General features: G+C 39.8%; 1 protein-coding gene across 7 annotated transcripts in view; it reads right to left on the reverse strand.

Annotated features, from left to right (window-relative positions):
* Positions 1–21437, reverse strand: part of Tbc1d5 (TBC1 domain family, member 5) — a 448076-nt gene that overhangs the window by 111654 nt on the left and 314985 nt on the right. For 6 of the 7 annotated variants that reach the window (NM_028162.4, NM_001285991.1, NM_001285993.1 and 3 more), the window contains exon 15: positions 7756–7862. The exons of the other annotated variant lie outside the window; for it this stretch is intronic. In NM_028162.4, the coding sequence (NP_082438.3) occupies positions 7756–7862 (107 nt within the window). The remainder of the gene's footprint in view (positions 1–7755; positions 7863–21437) is intronic. 7 annotated transcript variants of the gene reach the window in all.

Genomic DNA, 21437 nt, shown 5'->3' on the forward strand with positions numbered 1-21437 from the left:
CTCCTCTCTTCCAAATCCACCTTCCCTCAACCTCCCCTCAAAAAAAAGCAGGTCTCCTAGGGACATCAACCAAGCATGGCATAAAAAGCTAAAACAAGACTAGACATATACCATCACATCATGGCTGGAAATGGCAAAGCAACAGGAGGAAAAGTCCCACAAGTAGGCAACAGAATCAGAGAAAGCCACTGCTCCCACTTTTAGGATTCCCACAAGAACACTAAACTACTCAGTAATAACATATATGCAGACGACCTAGGTCACTCCTACAGGCTTCCTGGTCTCTGAAAGCCCCCACGAGTCCTCTGTAGGACTCCTGAGATCCAACTGTGGTATCCTTTGCTCCATCGGTTGCTGGATGGAGTCTCTCTGGTTTCTTTGATGATAATTCTGCTAGATTCTGGTTCCAGAACTCTCTACAGGTAGGACAAATTAGAGGTTGAAGGTTTGTAGGTTGAAGGTTTTATGGCTGGGTTGGTGTCCCAAACCCTCCACTTGTAGCCTTGCTTGGTTACAGATGGTAGTGGTTCAGGCTCTGGGTCCCCTATTACTAGGGTCACTCTTATAGATTCCATGGAGTTTCCATTGTACTAGGTTGTCACCTAGCTCCAAAAATGTCCCCCAATTCCAGTGGTTTCTCCCAGAACTTTCTCCATCCCTCAATACCTGATTCCCTTCTGTTACCAACTCTACCCACTTCAGGCCACTGGTGAAATCTATTTTATTTCCCCTTCCTAGGGAGATCCTTGCATCTCCCTAAGTCCTCCCTGTTGCCTATCTCTCTGGATCTTGGACCATAACATGATTGACTTTTATTTTACAGCTACTATCCACTTATAAGTGAATATATGCCATAATTGTCTTTCTGAGTCTGAGTTACCTCACTCAGAGTGATTTTTTTCTAGTTTCACCAGTATGCCTACAAATCTGAATCTTAACTTTTAATACTAATAGAATTTGTTTCATTATATTCTATAAAAAATCACACTAAAATGAAAGGGTAGTTAGATTACATTAGTAAACATTAATGGAATAAGTATAAAGAATTCTGAAATTGGGTAAGTTACTCATAAAAAGATCATATTTACCTTGAGAAAATTACTAAGTTTGGCAAGTTATGATACAATATTCATTTCTTTCTTCCTTGAGCCAACCCCCAAATACAAAAAAGGAACTTGGGCTCAATTGCATGATGATATATTCCCAATGTGACCCCCGTCCCTGCTCTCCAAGAACAAGTTCTAGAAACCAGTAAGCCCTCCATAGATGTTTGAAGATCAGTTGCTAGACTCTTCTAACGCTACAAAAGGTATGTTCCTAGGCTTAGAAATTGCACCAGTTCCTAGCTGAACTATATATTTCATTTGTACATCAAAACAGAGTACCTCCAAGACTGAACCCCAAGTATCATTCAACAGGTCCACATCCTGACAATATAGGTTAACAGCAGACAAAGACCAAAACACATAGGCAACAAAGGTGAGACCAGACATATAAGAAATATCACCAATGGCTTAACTTCAGATGCTGAATTTCCATCTCCCAAAGATAAACAACAATAATAACCAACTTCCAGAAAATCTTACCCTCATAATAACAATTTCTTACCCTGAAAGAAGCAACTTAGTAGTTAGAAAAAATAGTGCTTTCAAGATGGCAATTATAATTATGTTTAAGGAACTCAAAGAAGAGACACTAGAATGAAGACTACAAAAATAAACAGTTGAATGTGGTAAAGAAAACAAAGCTATGAAAATAGAATTAATAAAGAAATAGAACTCTTGAAGAAAAGGTAATCAGAAATAAAAACTGGAAATCAGAGTATTAAGTCAGTGAAATAAAAAAGAAATAATGGAAAGTCTCACCAACGGAACAGATCAATTGGAATAAAGAACAAAGAGTAGCAAAGGTTGAAGACAAGGTAAAGAACATGTGCAAATTAATCCAAGAAAATGTTAAATTTGGAAAAACCCCACTAGAAACAGAGTATGGAAGACTCTAGATACTACAAAAAGAACAAATGCAATATGAATTATTGGAATAGAAGGAGAAGAAACCCAGGCTACAGGCATAAAAACACTTTCAAGAAAATCATAGAAGAAAAATTTTCAAAAGAATGTATATCAAGATACAAGAGACATACAAAAATACCAACTAAACAGGATCAGAAATGAAACTCCACATGCCACATAATAATCAAAATTAGCTGTATGGAACAAAGAAAGGATATTCAAGCTGCAAGAGAGAAAGCTCAAATCACACACAAAGGCAAACTGATTAGACACCTGGAAATTACTCTGAGCACCAGAATGGTCTGGATTGATGATCTACACATTCTGAAAGATCACAGATGTCACCTCAGACTATTATGCTCAGCAAAACTATCAGTTGTAATAAAGGAGAACGATTTTTCATGATAAAAATAGATTTTTTTTTGAATTTATGACCCTCAAGCCAACTCTACAGAGAACACTGAAAGAATACTTTGGTCTGAAGAGAAAGTTAAACACTCCTAGGAAGGTAGAGGGGATAAAGAACTACAGGATAGTTTATCAGAAGATGAGTGGATGCCAAGAAGTGCATGCTGAAAGGAGCATGACATAGCTGTCTCCTGAGAGGCCCTGCCAGAGCCTTACAAATACAGAGGTGGTTGTTAGTAGCCGACCATTGGATTGAGCGAGGTGTCCCTAATAGAGGAGTTAGAGAAGGGACTGAAGGAGTTGAAGGGGTTTGCAACCCCATAGGAAGAATCAACCAACCAGACTCCCCAGAGCTCCCAGGGACTAAGCCATCAACAAAGGAGCACACATGGCTCCAGCTGCACATATAGCAGATGAAGGCCCTGTCATGCACCAATGGGAGGAGAGGTCCTTGGTCCTATGAAGGCTGGATAGATGCTCCAGAGTAGGAGAATTGAGGGCGGGGAGGTGGGAGTGGGTAGGTGGGAGGAGGAACACCTTCATAGAAGCAGGGTGAGGGAGGATGGGATAGGGTGTTTCTGGGACAGAGGGAAACCAGGAAAGTGGATAACATTTGAAATGTAAATCAAAAAAATAGCCATAAAAAAAGAAGATGTCTAAGTCAGCAAAAGAATCCCCAGGCTCAATTCTTAAAGGAGGCACAGACTAGGACTGGAACACAGGATACATCTTTCTGTTGCTTCCAAAAAACCAAACCTCCTATTAACAACAGATACCACAGTCAGGTGACAGGAAGGAGAAAGTATTTCTAAGCAAATGGAACTAAGAAACAAGCAAGTATAGCTGTCCTAAAGTCTGGAAAAATAGACTTTAAACCAAAATTAGTGAGAAGGGATCAGGAAGGATACTTAATATTCATTCAAGGAAAAAATGAACCAAGAGGATATTAAAATTCTAAACACATACATTTATACACCAATCAGAAGGGTATCCATGTTCATAAAAGAAATACTGTTGGATATGACACCACAGATTGACTCTGATCGGTGGTGGTAGGAAACTTCAATTCCTTGCTCCTTTGAATAGACATTCAGACTGAGATGAAACAGAGAGAGAGACTTGGGAGTCAAATGGATCTAGTAGACACCTACAGGGCACTGTACCCAGACATTAGAGCACACTTCACTGCAGCCCATGGATCTACTAGACACCTACAGGACACCCAGACATTAGAGCACACTTCACCACAGTCCATGGAGCTTTCTTCAAAATGATCACATATTAGGAAACAAAGCAAGCCTCAACAAATATAGGAGAACTGGAATAACATACTGCATCACATCTGACAACTATATGCTATCTAACTATAAGATATAAGATGAAATAAACCCTTCCCTCCTCATATTGCTTTTGGTTATGGTGTTTTATCACAGCAATAGAAAGCTGACCAAGACAGCAGTCCTAAGAGGAAAGTTTTTTTTTTTTTTTGGTTTTGTTTTGTTTTTTAAAGAGGAAAGTTTTAAGCACCAAGCACCTATACTAAAAATTTGAGATCTCTCATACTTAATGATACATCCAAGACCTTGGATAAAGAACAAACAATACCCTAAAATAAAAGATGGGAAGAGATAATTGGTTCTTTGAAAATATTAACAAGATTGACAAACCATTAGGAAATTAACCAAAAGAAAAAAAGACTCAAATTTATAAAATCAAAGATGAAAATGAAAACCCTACAATAGTCACTGAAGAAATTCATAAGGATGTACTTTAAAAATATATATCCAGCTGGGCAGTGGTGGAACACGCCTTTAATCCCGGCACTCGGGAGGCAGAGGTAGGCAGATTTCTGAGTTCAAGGCCAGCCTGGTCTACAAAGTGAGTTCCAGGACAGCCAGGGCGATACAGAGAAACCCTATCTCAAAAACAAAAAAGTAAAGACAAAACCAAAAATATACATCCCATTAATTATATATAGATATATGTATGTATGTATGTATATGATCTACCAAGATTAAATGAAGCTGAAGTAAATAATTTAAGTAGATCCAGAACAACCCTATGATCTAGCAAGAGTAATTTAAAATATCTCAACTGGCCATCCCACAGTCAAAACTCTCATCCATAATTATTCCTGTCTGAAAGAACAACAGGGATGGAAATGGAGAGAAGCCTGAGGAAAAGAAGGAAAAGTGACAGGCTCAAAGTGGGATCCAGCTCAACGGGAGGTCCTAAGGCCTGACACTATTACTGAGGCTATGGAGCACTCACAAAAAGGGATCTATCATGACTGCCCTCTGAAAGACCCAACAAGCAGCTGAAAGTGTCAGATGCAGATATCTGCACCCACCCAATGAACAGAAGCTGCTGACCCCTGCTGTTGAATTAGGGAAAGGCTGGAAGATGCTGAGGAGAACGGTGACCCTGTAGGAGGACCAGCAGCCTCAATTAATCTGGACCCCTGAGATCCCTCAAACACTGGACCACCAAACAGACAGCATACACCAGCTGATATGAGGCTACCAACACAACAGAGGACTGCTGGGTCTGGGTTCATTCCGAGATGATGTACCTAGTCCTCAAGAGACTGGAGACTACAGGGAGTTTAGAGGTCAGGCGGGTTGGGAGTGGGGTGTGGACATCCATTTGGAGACAGGGGGGTGGGAAGGTGGGGAGGAGGTATGGGATATGGAACAATTTTTATTAAAAAAAAATCTAGTGCCACATAGATATAGCATATAATTATTCCAGACCTTTAAAAAAATACCTGACACCAATACTACTCAAAATTGTCTGTAGAATACAAAAGAAAAGGACAATTCCAAATTTGTTTTATGAAGCTTGTATTACTCCAACACCAAACCAGTCAATGACCCAACAGAAAAAGAACATTATTGACAAACCTCTCAGATAAACCTCGATGCAAAAATTCTTAACAAAAACAAACCAGTCTTGAATAAGAAAAGAATTTCTGGAGGTATCACTATCCCTGATTTTACTATGCTATAGAGCTATACAGAATGGTACTGGCACAAAAACAGTGGCACTAATCAATGGAACTGAAGTTTCTTTCTGCAGAAGACAGTCACTAACATGATCATCCACCATTTGTTAGCATGTAGAGACGAGACTGAGGAGTGCCTAGCCCGGAATAGGCTATCTGACAAGTGGTGGATGCCTACAACAAAACCATGTTTCCAGACACCAGCACATCTGCATATATGAGCTCACAGCAGCTATGGCAGCACACACAGGTCCCGCATGAGCTCCAGCTAGACAAAAATCTCCGAATAGTGTGTGTGTGTGTGTGGGGGGGGGGGGGTGGGAGTGGGGGAGGGGACGTGGAGCAGCAAGTTCTACCTTAGAGGAGTATCTACTGGCAACTACCAACTTCTGAAAGAGAAAGTCAGTCCTTCTTATGGGTGTGAAATCTGGGAGGCTGACAATGTTCCAGGAAAGAGCACCACATGCAAGAGTATGTGGACAGCACAAAATCGGTTAGATGGGTTTAAAACAAACACAAAAGGCCTTGGAACTCAGTAGATAGGGAGATGGAGATAAGACAGGGAGGAATTTGGGAAAAAGGTAAATCATTTTCTAAATACATTGTGGAAATTATCAAAGATTTAATAAAATATTACTTAAAAAATGATAGGCCAGGAGTGGTGGCACATGTCTTTAATCCCAGCACTCGGGAGGCAGATTTCTGAGTTCAAGGCCAGCCTGGTCTACAAAGTGAGTTTAGGACAGCCAGGGCTACACAGAGAAACCCTGTCTCAAAAACCAAAACCAAAAACCAAAAAAACCCCAAAACAAAACAAAAACATGAATAGAAATTGAAGTTTAGTTAATCTCCCATTTTCTACTCCTTAGAATTCTGAATGCTGAGATAGCACAGTGTGCTTTAAGTCTGGAGACCAAAACTCATCATTGATTAGCAACTTCATCTTTACAACTTTTATAGCTCCTTGATCTCTCTGAGGGGCTTTTAGTTACAGAGTACATATGAGTTACATACACACTTGCAGACAAAAACAGAAATGCAAAGTACAAATAGTAGTGTTTACAAGCCATATCCAAAAAGGATTTCTCTTTATATAAAATGAAGCATAGATTTTATTTTCATGCTTAATACATTGTTTGTATAACAGAAATGCTAATAAAGGATAATACTTCTATAAACAGCAGGTAAGGAAAATTCTAAGTAATATAATAGAAAATATACTCAAAGTTAATGTCACCAACCAGAAAAAGGTAAAAAAAATCCTTTAGAATCAGATTTCTATTACATTTGGATGCTCAAGATGAACAGGCAGAGCTTTGGCAACAGAACTCACAGACAGACTGACTGACTCAGAGACAGTCTGACAACTGCCAACATGACTATTGGGAGAGTTTCCAAAGAGCCAAAGGCTGGGATTACCATCCAGAGCCTGGCATTCTCATCCTCGCATTTGAAGCTTTCTCTCTCACTCTTCATCCAATATTTTTGTTTGGCTCAAAAACAGCAAGGATTCACAATTTTTTTTTTAAGATCATTAAATGTTCTTATTTTCAAGAAATACAACATTAGTTGTAAAAGAGCACTTTTTTTTCTGTGAAGTATGAAGAAAATTTTAATGAATTGCTTTATATTCAAATAAAGAGATCAGTGTTCAGGTCTGTCTGAGTCTTTATTAGGTGACTTGTGGGCTACAGAATAGAATAGTACATGTATACACACATAAGCATCCTATCCTAAGTCAGTGATCCTTTTTTTTTTTTTTTTTGTTTAGTATAGAATAGAGTTTATTTAGGGCATGGGGAGGGGAGTTAAGAGAGTAGCAGAGGCAGAGAAAGGCAGAGAGGAGAGAGAAGAAAGCAGAGGACAGCCATGAGCAAGAGAGGGGGGAAGGGGCCATGAATAGGAGAGAGTGGGGAAGGGAATGGGGAGATTGTGGAAGTAAGAGAGCAAGACTTCACTGATAAATTCTTATAGGTTTAGTCCTTAGTATAGCTCTTTTTTCTTGACTCTATGTGGCCTAAGAAGCCCTACTTGAATTAAGTTATCCCCTGTGAGGGGTTATCAAAGAGTGAAGTCTGGCTGAAGAAGTGGGTGTTCACATGTTTTTATTAAGCTGAGAGACAGGAGATCCAGACAACCTGCTCAGGAACAGGGGCACCTGCTGGGGTGCAGTTTCTTAGGACAATATCCAGTGAACTCACTTGTTAACATACTGGCCAGTGGGATATGTGAACTCTGGCTTATAACAATCATTAGGAATACATCAGATTGAGGATTTGGTTCTTCACACAACTTTAAAAAATTATGTATGTTTTCCACAAGAAAGCTTACCTTTGGGTCTCTAAGGAACAGAGCCTTCAGTATCAGTGAGTGTATGTCCCCGATGATTGGATAATGCATCAGAAGGCCAAGACAGGTCTGATAGTTACTAGAAATCACTAAATAAGAGGGAAAAAAGATTCAGACACAATTCTGTTTAAAATATGTGCACTATGATGAGTCTAAGAAAATAACTGAGAGTCAAAGCAAGTGATGCAATAGTTGAGGAGATTTGACTAAAGTCTGTACCAAGAAGAGATATTCACCAAAGACCTCTGGCTGGGCACATTTCAGCTATCCAACATGACCCACAAGGAGTGGAGCAAGGAGAGGGGCAGGCACGGGTGTGGTAATTGCAACATAAATACATTCTTAGATGTGTGCATATTTGTTGTCATTTATATGACTACCTTTAACTTTGCTGCTGAGAAATTACTAACACAAACCTTGTAAATGGGGAAGCAGTTAAAAATTCTAATAAAATAGTACTTACCTTGTTATTAATGCCTCACAATTTACACCATGCTCATTTTTGTACGTATTACATAATACAAAAATCAAATTATAGTTTTCTACAGTTATTTGTTTTTCCTAAAAGTAAAGGAAAATTGATAGAGAGAGTGAGAGTGTGTGTGTGTGTGTGTGAGAGAGAGAGAGAGAGAGAGAGAGAGAGAGAGAGAGAGAGAGAGAGAGAGAGAGGGAGTGTCTACATAGGATTTGGGGTGAGAAAAACTGCAAATCTTCTGTGATCAGCTATGGGTGCGAGTACTACACACACCTGCTAAAGACAGGTCTGGGTAAACTCTTTCTTGCTTATCTATCAGTCACTGCAGTCACAGTTGGGCCTATTAATGACCTGCGTTTTGTGAGACACAATGACCTCTGTAACACTGACTGTGAGGGAACTTTACAGCTACAGCTCCCTGCAGCTGTAACTAACTCTTGTTCATTAATCAGTCACTTGAAAAGCATTCCACAGGAACACAACTACGATTCAGAGGGAAAAAGACAAAATATTGAGTCAGAAAGACTTTGCTTCTTAGCTTTTCTTCCTGCTGCTGGAGAAGCCAAGTTTAAAGGAAGCTTTGTAGCCTGTTCTGTCCTGTGAATACTATGGAAAGAGACTAGACTGGGCAAGATGGATAATTATAAACTAGGTAAGGAACTCCTTTATCATCCTCATTCACACTGTGACCTGACAGCTTGTAATCTCACACATCTGCTTTCATTTGTAAAGCACTCGCTTTCCCTACCTGCTCTGGCTCTTCTTCGGACTCCTCTTACTTGTTCATTTTTCCATATTTACATCCACTCCCTACTGTCATTTTTTTCCTTTAGAAATTAAAAAAGTGAGGCTATAATGGTATAATGCTTTATATAACAGTATTCATTTAAAGCAATGAAGTTTTAAATAAATAGGTAATCAATTGATCTGGTAATTCTAAAGTTATTTTCTCAAATACTGATATTCAAATTTAGTACCTGGCCAGGGAATAAATTTTACCTGTTTTGTAAAAAAAATGCAGGAGGGTTTTGTGGAATGTATTTTGGCTGCAGTACTCAAATCTGAATCTGAGGATTCCATTTGAGTCTTCTCAAGTTATTTAAAGTGACACTCAAGATCTGCTGGGGTAACCTCTACAACATAAAAAGTTTAGTTTCTAGAAAACAACTTAATGGTTTTAGAAAACTACCCACATCATTCAATGCAATGACTTGTTAAGTGACTGTTAAGTGTAAAGGTCCCAAGCTAAGCCAGGCTATAGAAGCCAACAAAGAAGTCCTTGCTCTGAAGACAATGCAAGTTTGGAAAGGCCAATGCAAAGTCTACCAGCTACTCCACTAAGGTGAAGATGAATCTTAAAGGCTTTGTGGAAAGAGATAAGGCTTAGAACTTTATGAGCCTTATCTCATTTAATGCTGAACATCATTTAATTACAAGCCTAGGATGAGTTTCCTTGTATTACATATACACACATCGATACCTGGAGAGGGTAAGTTACTTGTTCATATCACAAAGTGACTCCTTGGTGTAGCATGTTTTGAAATTCAGGGGCTGTACTAACATAGTTATATAAAGATGTTTTTAAAAATAATGCTTTGAATCAAATGGTATAATGCATGCAAATGTCAGCATCAAGCCCCTTAACCTCATTACTCTAATACAGTAGGTTAAGGACCCAGAAAGGTCAACCTTATTGAGTCTCTGGAATAATTAGTTATTTGGGGTTTTATCTGGAGGGACCAGTACAACAACCCTGTTACCATAATTTTAAAATTATGAGAATATACAAAGTACAGAAGGCAAGATACCATGTATTAATATTCTACTTGTAGAACAAATGAAGTAGCTGACAATTTTTTCTTACATTTATTCACAGACATCTCACTCAACTCTATGACCATTTTTGAGCACCTATTACATGCCAGATATTTAGACTATTGATATGCTGTAACATGAGGTGAGCCTGAATCTTGTTCCTTCAACCAATACCATTTTCAAGTTACTACTGAAAAACCTGTACTTTTATAATACTTAGACAACACCACCCAATTTTAGGTAGGCAGAAAAACTATAGAAACTTGTGGAAAAACAAGGCAGCAGGGATCTGGCATAATAAAAGTTTAGTTATGTTCCTTCTCTACCCGCTCCTTCCCTAGCTTCCCAGTTCCTTTCTTCCATTTTATAGTCCTTACAGTGGAACCTAGGGCCTTGTACATGCTAGGCCAGCACTCTGTCCCCAGAAGTTTTGTTCCTTAAACTTTGTCTCCTACAAACAAAACAAAACAAAACAAAAACATGAATGCGGTATTGATCCTTACCTAATCCTGATTCTACCAAAGCATGCAATAGTGACATGGCAAAGTATTTATTTTTAACTTTCCCCGAATCACCTCCTCAGAGCACTGCTTCAGTATTTTGCTTTTAAAGCACAACGAAGCATAAACACATTTCCTTCAAATGGAAGTAGAATCGAAAACTCATTTTTTTTCCAGGTTTTTAATTTATGTTTTCGCCATACAACTAACTGGCTTAGACCAGGCTAGCCTTACACAGAATCTACCTCTTTAGGCTTCCAGAGTATTTGTATTAAAGGCATGCACCCCCATATAAAGGCTCTTTTTATATGCATACTGGTAATGAAAAGCCATAACAGGCTTTCCAGTTAGAAGGCTCCAACCTAAAGCTCTTGAACAAAATAAAGATTTCTCTGAGTAACTGCTATAAATACCAAAGAAGCGCTGTAACCAGTGCTCTTTGTTTCAAAACACTTTTGTTGTAGCCTGCCACCTCTTGTATGTGGCATCTGTGTAGCATTTGTATCCCAGGATGTACCCTTTTGCTATTCTTGAATGAACTCTTTCTTTTTGCCTTAGTAACAACGGACAAGTAATAGTCCAAGAGTTTCTATGGCGTTGGCACAGGCAGTGGCTATACATCCACCCTCTTCCTCAGTATGTCTCTGACAGTAGCAGTTCTGTAGTGATTTGAGTAGGAATGGCCCTCATAGATTCATGTGTTTGAATGCTTGGCCCTTACGGAGTGGCACTATTAGAGAGGTGATTACACTGAGAAATCTGATAGCAATATAGCTCACTGCTAGCTATATATAATGTTCTCCAAATTATTTAATTCTATACAGAGAAATAATTTTTCAGAGTAATGAGGCAGATGGAAAATTACCAAAAACCAAAATGTAGACTTTCTTTAATGACCTTAAAATTAAGAATGATAGCTATCACCTCTCAGTAACCGATATGACTAGCAACTTGTCATACATTGCATGCCATCCACAAAGGCCCCCTACTCCCCTCTAAGAAAAGCAGCCCAACCATGCACTCCCTTCTATAGATGGGGACATGGTAGTGCAAAGTAGACAACAAAATGCTCAGGCCACGGGCTTCTGTGGACTGCTGAACTGAAAACCCTGGTCTTCAGCAGTGTGTGATGTTTCCCTCCATCTTAGCAGACAGCATCAGGACAAGGGTGTCTACATACAAAACACAGCGAAGACTATTGCAGAGGCCTTCTGAAAACTGTTTTAACCTCAGAGAAGTCACAGAAAGACAATGTTTTTTAACATATACAGCCAGGTACAGCAAGTATTTAGAAACAGGTGTAAGTTCTTATATTTATGTGTGGATTTGGCATACAGAACAAATAATCAAAGATTTCATAAAACAAAACAATGGGGCTAGAGAGGTGGCTCAGTAGTTATGAGCACTTACTGCTATAGCAGAACACCTAACTTGTATCCACAATGCAGACATCAGGTGGCTTACAAACACTTGTAACTCCAGCTCCAGGGGATCTACTGCCTCTGAGGGACCTGTACTCAGGGCCACATCCACTTCTCCCAAGGGTCTAATAGGAAAATTGTGAGGCGTACTCATAGTTCATTACACAATGATGTCAATATGTAAGGCACCTGTCACACAAAAGGCATACAATGAGTAGTACTCACTCTGAAAAAGAGTATTTGTGAAGGTTTACCACATGCAGAAAAAATAAAAACCCAGGCAGCTGGAGCAAAAACGATCCTTTCCACAAGGCAGAGATGCTTACTGTTTTCACTTTTTTACTACAAAATCATAATATATAAAATGGGATCTCAAATGGACCGGAAAAAAGGGAGAGACTTAACCACTAAACCATAAAATAAATAAACTAACCCAAACCCCGTTTAGTCTGTTAAGTCTCAGAGAAACCCAGGGTATAAAACATGGTCATATCCTCAACAAGAGAAGTGGTTTTGTCAGACACTTAGACCACTGGAAGGTGCTGCCCTTGGGGGTTTTCTCCTCTGGTGACCGTTGGGACAAACATCTCTCATTACAACTAGCCTTGAAACTCTAGAACTACACACACTCATCTTCCAAAGCTTGCATAGACTTGGCAAGTTATTACTCACTAGTACATTTTGTATAGATAAAATATGACCTTAAATTTTATTTTTTACATAAGAAAAACAGTTTTGAATTCAAACCAGCACATTCCTTTTGTTCAAAATTAAAAAAAAAATACTGTTACCCATTTCAAGAGAAATACAATTCAACAGAATTTACTCTAACTAGAGAACAGACAACAGCATAGGAGTTATATTCTAGAAATTCTGACTTAAAATGTACAGCACTGCCAAGTGTCAGGCCCATCCAAATATGTAAAGCCAGGGCTTAGGGTATGAGTGCTGCACATGCAAAGTCAGGGACCTCCAGAAGTGCCCATGGTACTCGATGTAAATCTGAGGTCAGTTAATTGAACATAGTTCATTTTTTCACACCTTCCATTTGAATGATTTTATTTTAAAATTGTGTGTACGCATGTTTCTATAGGGGTACATATGACTATAGTTGCCTACAGAGTCCAGAAGAGGGCACTGGGTTTCCTGGAGCTCCAGGCAGTTGTGAGCCAATTGTTGCATATGAGGCAAATGAATTCCTGTCCTCTGCAAGGGTGGTGCCTACTCATTATCCATCAAACTAACAAAATGAGATGCTACAGTGTGGAGATAAAGTGTTCTGATAATAAATATTAACATGAAGGTTAATGACTGTCGAGAGATGTACTTAGAATCAAAGCAACACAGTTCTCTTAAGAATGTGCAATGTAGAAAAAAACAATCATAGTTTAGACGTTTTAGAGAAAATAGGAGCAATGAGTTAATGAACAAAGAACCTGAAGGCTTTCTCATAATTTATTGTACTTCAGTGACAAGAACACCTTTTACTCATCATTGGAGCTCAAGATCTAGTAATTCCAAATCTGCATGCATCTAAAGGAAGCCTAAAAGTTTTTGGTGCACACCAAGGTTTGACACAAAAAAATAAGCCCTATTCAGGGATCTGACTTCTCCCCCAGGGAGGCGGCGATTGAACACTGGTACTTGTGGCGTTTAGATGATACATGTTGTCCATGGTCTCTGGCATTAGAATGCTTGGCCCTCAGTTGGCTCTGTTCGGGAGACCTGTGATGAGGCCTTCCCGGAGGATTATGTCACTGGGGCAAGGTTTGAGAACTTAGAGAATGGCACCATTTCAAGTTCACTCATGCTCTCTGCTTTGTTCTCGTGAACTCTGCTGCTTCTGCTGTAGGCCTGCCTGCCGCCACACTTCCTTGCTGTGACAGTGATGGACTTTTACCTCTCTGGAACCATAAGCCCAAAATACAGTCTTCCTTCTATTGCTTTGCTTATGGTGTTGTATCACAGCGATAGAGAAGTAATCCATACAGCAGTGTTTGCATCAGACAAGAGCTCTACTGCTGAGTGACACAGCCAGACCAGGACATTTCTTCCCCCTTCAGAATTTCCTTGCTTAATCTTTAATCCAAAAGATATATGGACACATAAAGAAAACGTAGAAGAACCAAATGAGTAGATTAAACAAAAATCACATTTTTTGATAATTTCATTCACAAGCACTGTATTTACAAAATTTCTGCCTGTCTTATTCCATCCCCTTCAAATTCATGATCTTTTCATAAATTGTTATTGGCACACAGACAGACAGACAGACAGACACACACACACACACACACACACAAACACACACACACACACATACACACACACACACTTAAATACAATCTGCCAAGTCCATTTAGTGTTGCTCATATGTCTAGGTGTTTAGGGCTGACCACTTGGAACACTTTTCATTTAAATGTGATTACGGGGTCTAAATGATACCTTAGTCAGGAATAACAACTGTCAGTGGAAATGCTTGGTAGGTAGGTACTGCACTTAAGAAGTGCTATCAGGGATCAGTAAGGTGGGTAGGCAGAGTAAAGCCCTTGCTACCATCTCTGATGACTTGATGTTGATCCTGGGGATTCATTTGGTACAAGGAGAGAACTAATTCCCACAAATTGTCTGGTTGAACTCCAGATGTGTGGCATAGCACATATGTACATGGAGATAGAGACAGATATAGACCATGAACATAGATAAACACAGGTAGAAATTTTTTTAAAGAAGGGCTAACAGTACCCTTTACATGTAGTTAGATTGTAAGTATGTATGTATGCATGCATGTATTCGTTCGTTCATTCATTCATTCATTCATTCATTCATTCGTTCAAGAAAACATTAATTGAAGTCCAGTTTTGTTTCAAATACTGAGTTCAATCCTAAGAAGACTCTCAAATTTCTCTTCATATTCCACTGGAAGTGAAAAATAGTGTTTGCAACAAAGAAGCGGGCTGGTAATGGCATAATGTTGGGATAACTCCTTTAAGGAAACCTGAGGTGGGAAAGGGCTTCCATCAATACATGGAGGCAAGTAGATGATAATACTGAGTGGACACTAAGTAGCTCTGAAGGGATTCATGTTGACATAAAATGATGATGTAAAAGGAAAGAACCTACAGGAAATCCTTACTGTACAGAGTGTCCTCCAGGGAAGCGATGAAAGAATAAACACACTCTCGTACCTAAGCCAACAGAGAAGATTATTCAGCAGGGATCATTGATCCTCATACCTTGTATGTGTGAGGAAAGTACAAACTGGAAGAAGGGAGCTGCACATTGCTAATTAAGCCACTCTGAAAAGTTCCACATGGTTACCTTAGATCTATGACATACTAGAAAAACAATGGAGACAGTACACGGATCAATACTTTCTAGTAGCTTTTGGGAGAGAGGGATGAACTGATAGAATATAAAGGAATTTTATGGTATTAAATTCCATATGATTTCCTCATGGTTGCTAGAATATTAATGGGGTACCTCCCTAAAGGTGCATATAAAAAGCTTTGAATCTAGTACTGGTGGACTAGTTATGAGATGGTCTAGTGAGAGGTCATGAGATCAGGAGTTCTAGCCTTGAAAGAGACTGTGGTAGAATAGAATGGGCCTTGGAAGCTGATCCACTTGAATGCTGGGCTTCCCCGTTAGTGGGACTGTTTGGAATAATTAGGAGGTGTGGCCTTGTTGGAATAGACCGGGCCAATAAGGTGTGTCAACAAGGGTGGGTTCTGAGGCTCAAAAACTCAGACTCAGTCTCTCTCTCTCTCTCTCTCTCTCTTTCTCTCTAGGCTTGTTTTCTTCCTGCCATGACCATGGAATATCTCAAACACACAACTAAAAGTTTCCCGTGACAAGAGTTGCCTTTGTCATAATGTCTCATCATAGCAAAAGAGTAGTAATTCAGACAGACCTAGGCCCGTAGTCCATCTTCTGCAGGCTCCCTCTCTCCCCTTCTTGGCCCCTGATAACATGTTTGCCTCTTCACTTGCTTCTGTCATTAGGTTCTAGCGTGATAAAATGTTGGTGCTGCCTGCCTTTGAACTTGGACCTCTATACTTGTGAGTCACAGTAAACTTCTATGTATCAAAAGTACCCCATGTCAGGTGTTCATGACCTCGCATGAAAATGAAGATCATTATCAGGAACAAAGAAAGAATGAATCCTAACGTCAACTGTGGAATTAGGGTGATGGCAACATGTCAGGTGAGCTTCTGGACTCTAAGGAAAGCATCAGATGCGGACACTGACAGCAGAGGAGGCTTTAGCTGGGCAGATCAATGACTACGACAGATTTGGTCTTTTGCTGTGAACTAGAACTTCTTTTTAAAAAACGAAATGCAGGAGCTGATGGGATGCTCAGTGAATAAGGGGCTTAAGGGACAAGCTTCAGGATTAGAGTCCAGTTCCTCCGCACCCATAGAAAAGCTGGGTGCTGCTGGGTACCTGAAACCCAGTGCTGGGAGGTGGACACAGTGAAGTCAGTCCATGGAGCCAGCTGGCCAGCCATTCTGGCTCAAATGGCAATTGCAGATTTAGTGAGAGACTCTAAAAAATAAGGTGGAAAAACTATTGAAGAAGATATACAACCTTGAAATCTTACCCGCACATGGGCAAGCACACCCATAAATGATTAACACTCCTACCGCCTCACTTACACCCCGAAAACCATGTTAAAACAGGTTTGTTATTATGGACTGTTAGAGAAACTGCCAAAGAATGTTAATCTAAGTTATATAGTGATATAAATGGCATTAACAGCATTTGTAATTAACATTAGTCTTTGTATCTGACGTGGCTATAATGTTTTCTATCAGAGGGAAGAGAGCTGGAGTCAAGGAGTACTCACACACTCCTTCAAAATCAAGACTTGGGACTGTGCTCAACACAGACATGCACTGAAATGTAGTTTTAGAGCTTTTAGGTTTAATTATTAAGTTTGGTAAAGGATTTCTAGAAAAGACAAATTCAATCTGTATTGAAATTTTGTAGGGAGAGTATGTTGTTGAACATGCTGTTAAATGGAAAACAGAAATTCTGGGGTAGGACAGATGGAAGCACTGGCATGCAGACAGCTAGTGGCTCAAGAGAAAGCTGAGAACCAGCACACAATAAAGAAGAAGGGCATGTGAGCCACAAAGAAGACACAAGTGCCACACATGCCCAGCCAGGGAATGGCTAAAGAAAACAGGGAACTGTATCTTGAGACATCCCAGTATGTTCTAATTCACTGAAGAAACAAGACAAGTTATGGAGCTCAAGACACGGTTCAAATATAAGAAAGTGAGACTGAAATGACAGTTATCTGCTTTAATGAATGCATATCATATACACACTGAAACATCATCCTTACCTCTGTGCATTAACTGTTTACTAAAAAGAAAAATGGAATTTAAACCATAAAATAAGCCATCATCACCACCATCAACAGCAAAAACAAAAGCAGCAGGTAGAAGTGATAAGAAACTTTTCCAGACATAAGAAGTTCAGATGGTCACTGCACTGTATAGAGCTGAGAGACTTTCTGACTACGATAATCAACAGGTAGCCAGGAAAGGAAGAACGTGCTCATGGTCCCAGCACTCTGGAGGCTGAAGCAGGATTCCCCTGAGTTCAAGACCAGCCTAGGCTTCATCCAGTATAAGACCTTATCTCAAAAAAGTAAACCAACACAAAATATCTAAAGTCAAATAGCAAACAAGATGCAGAACAGGTTATTCTTATGTCATAAGTTAGAATGTTTTTATATCTTTTTAAAAAGGTATGCCTAGAACCAAAGTACAAATACTAAATACACCCCAAACCTAAAGCCACACGCACACACACACACACACACACACACACACACACACACACACACACCGACACACACACACAATTATAGGTTTGGTAAGCATGCCTATTATCCTAGCCTTGTTAGGGTGGAGATAAAGAGGACCCCCCAGCCAGGCTAGTGAAATTCATGAGCTTCAGAAAATAAAGGCTAGGAGCAACTGAGGACAGATACTTAATGCTGACTTAAAAGTTAATGGTAGGAAAAAAATCAGCACTCATAAAGTCTTCACATGAAGACTTTTGGGAGGGTCAAGTATACACAGTACATTGAAAATGCAAAATACATTAATTGTTTTTTGGCCTAAGCTTGTAGCATGACCTCATCTTAATGAATTGTATCTGTAACAATCTACTGGGAATTAGTTTCCACTCTGATACACCAAGAGTTACGACTTCAATGTCTGTTTGTTTGTCTGTCTGTCTGCCTGTGGGTCCATCCATCTCTCCTTCCTCTCCTTTCTGAGGGTGGTGGGGATAATAAAATTCAAACCAAATCAGGTTTCCTTGTTTGTAAACTAGGAAGCTTTGAATCCTTATCTTATAGGATATTTATTTTCTTGAAAAACTGCTGGAATTACAGACCCTTGCCACAGATAAATGAATATTTTGTGAGTATTTTACACACTGTCAAGATGACTACAGCCGTTTCAACTACAGAGGCCCTGGGAGAATGTGTCCTGAATGGAAGAATGTTCCCTTCTCTCAGTGAAATCTGTGCGCTATGTAAGAGGTATCTGTGAACAGCAATGTTCAGTTAAGAATGAATAAAGACAACTATTCAGTGTATGAACATCATAACACTGGATGCCCAAGAGGGCACTGAGTTTTGGAATCCAGTGATGGGTTTGCAACAAGAACTTGAGAGCGGTGTTCTACTTGGGATGCTGATTTTAGCCCCGGTGCACCTTCCTCCTGGTTCTTGACCATGGGCAAAACTCTTACTTCACCCAATCATTTCTGCTTCCCATGCACTTGCCCAGCCTTGTTTATGCCCTCCTCTCCTGCTGTCTCCTCAGTCCTTGATGATGAGCCAGGCCGCCCCTAAGCCTGCCCTCTTCACATGCTATTGCCCTTGTCCCCATCAGCTATAAGATGGGAACCACACTCTTCCTGTATCTGTTTCAAACCTTTCCATAAAAATCTTTCCCCTTTTTATGGTATACACCTACATACTCACTAGGTCCATTTAACACTGCCATATGTGTACCATGATCTGGTAAATAGTAGTAACTTGGTAAATATGTGCAATGGCTATTTCTGGTTGTCAGCTGGACTATACCTGGAATGAACTACAATCCAGAATTGGAGGGCACAACTGTGATCCAGATCTTAAGGCTGGAAGACACAAGTTTTTGACCTGGATCTTGGCATGGAGATCTTGAGACATTGTGGCCATGAGAAGCTTAGGCCCAGGCAAGGTATTACATGTATTTAATCCCAGGAGACTGAGACAGGAGATCTCTGAGCTCAAGGTCAGCCTTTGAGAAAGGAAGTCCTAGATTCAAGTGTGGTAGTACACATCGGGGCCACATCTTCTGCTAAAGACTTACATAGGGACACTGGAAGAAGAAAGACTCTTCTTCGACTGCTTGCATTACTTGCCAGCACATCTGTTTGAACCTACTTGTACAGAAGAGCAGCTGAGACAATCAGCCTTGTGGGACTGAGCAACTACTAGATTCTTGGACTTCCAATTCACAGCTGACCATTGTTGCATTAGTTGGACTATAGACAGTAAGTCATCACAATAAATTCCCTCAATATAGAGAGACATTCAAAGTTCTGTGATTTTACTGACTAATACAATATGTGTGGAAATACTTGTTACTTGAATAAATGGTTGACTAAAAATTGCTTTCCTGCTATTTTCTTTGTTTCAGGTTTTGGTGTGTTACTCTCTATTTTTTTCTAATCTTCTTTCCCTATTATGATTCTTGATGAGGTACCCATGGTAAACCAAATACAATCTTCCCTTCCTCAGCTTAATGTGGTAAGTGACCTGCTTCCCTTCACTAACTTGGCCAGCCTGGCTAAAGCTGCAAGTGCTCTGCAGTCTCTGTGTGGCCCCAGCTTTCTGTGCTTTCCCTGTCTCCCACTCTGGCTCCAACCCCTTGCTGTTATAAATACCCTGGACTCATTTCCAGGCTGTGCTCCCTGTTTATGCATCCTAAACGACTCGCTTACGATGCACTCAGTGTCCTCCACCTTCACCATTACTCTAATTCATCTGAAGGTGGGCCTAACTAGAAACCAGTTAAGCCCTCTTCCTCTTTCTTGGCTTCAGGGACTCCTGGGTAGAGCTGGGTGTTGCCACAGACTACTGTTGTCTCTATGAGCCCATCACAGCTATTCCAGGTTTGAGTTTGTCAGTCACGTGCACTTTGGCTATCAAGACCTACTCCTACTCTTCCTCTTCCACAGCACACAAGCTGCTTCCTCTTCCTGCTATGGGATTTTATCATTTTCTGTTTTCTACACCTATAAACTAGTCTATTTATGAGACCAGCCTGGGGCTTCCTTCTCAGATAAGTTCTACTGCAGTCACACAGCTCATTTTCCCTAGTCTTCCTGTTCAGGGCCCTCATTTCCTCAGTTACTTTCTCCAACAGACATCTGTTTAGAGGCTTACTATGCATTAGGCCCTCTTCTAGACACTATATTTAAAAAGGAAATCAAGACAGACAAAAATCCTTCCCCTCACTTAGGAACTGAGTGTAGTGGTGTTTAAACAACCAAAGGAAACAAGTGCACATGGTAATTTTGCTCTTCATAGATGCAGTCATGACCCAGTAGAAAAACAACACTGATTCCTGAAGGAGAGACCCATGCTTGATTGATACATCCCCATCAGTACCCCTATATCTTTCTCTCCTATTCTCTTCTTGAGAGATTGCTGAATACATGCCATATCTATGTTCTTTATTAGGTCATCTTTTTAGTTGGAAAGTAATGCAATAAAAAATAATAATACCACTGTTCTAATCACAAGAGCAAGGAAATAGAATCAGCTTAAATGTCCATCAACAGATGCATGGGTAATAAAAATGTGCAACAAACACACAGAGAAATTTTTATTAGGCCACAAAGAAAAATGAAATTATGAAATTTTCAGTAAACTGGATGGAACTACAGAGTATTATATTAAGTTAGATAACACAGACTCAAAAAGACAAACATCATATGTTCTTTCTCATATGTAGATCCTATCTTTGGATTTTTATTTATGTGTAGTTACATGACTGGAAAAAATTTATAACAGCAAGGGACTGGAACCAGGGTGGGAACCAGGCAAAGCACAGAAAGCTGTGGCCACACAGAGACTGCAGAGCACTTGTAGATTTAGCCAGGACATAGTGAATAAGACAAATTGGCAACCTACAGCCCCACATCCGAGAGAGGGCCAATATCCAAAATATATAAAAAACTCAAGAAGCTAACCACCAAAATCCCAAACAATCTGATCAAAAACTGAGGTAAAGAACTAAACAGAGAATTCACAACAGAGGAATCTCAAATGGTCGAGAAGCACCTAAAGAAATGTTCAAAGTCAGAGAAATGCAAATCAAAATGATCCTGAGATTCCACATTACAACAAGCAGAATGGTTAAGATCAAAACG

Source organism: Mus musculus, chromosome 17 (assembly GCF_000001635.26).
Source record: "Mus musculus strain C57BL/6J chromosome 17, GRCm38.p6 C57BL/6J".
Lineage (NCBI taxonomy): Eukaryota > Metazoa > Chordata > Mammalia > Rodentia > Muridae > Mus > Mus musculus.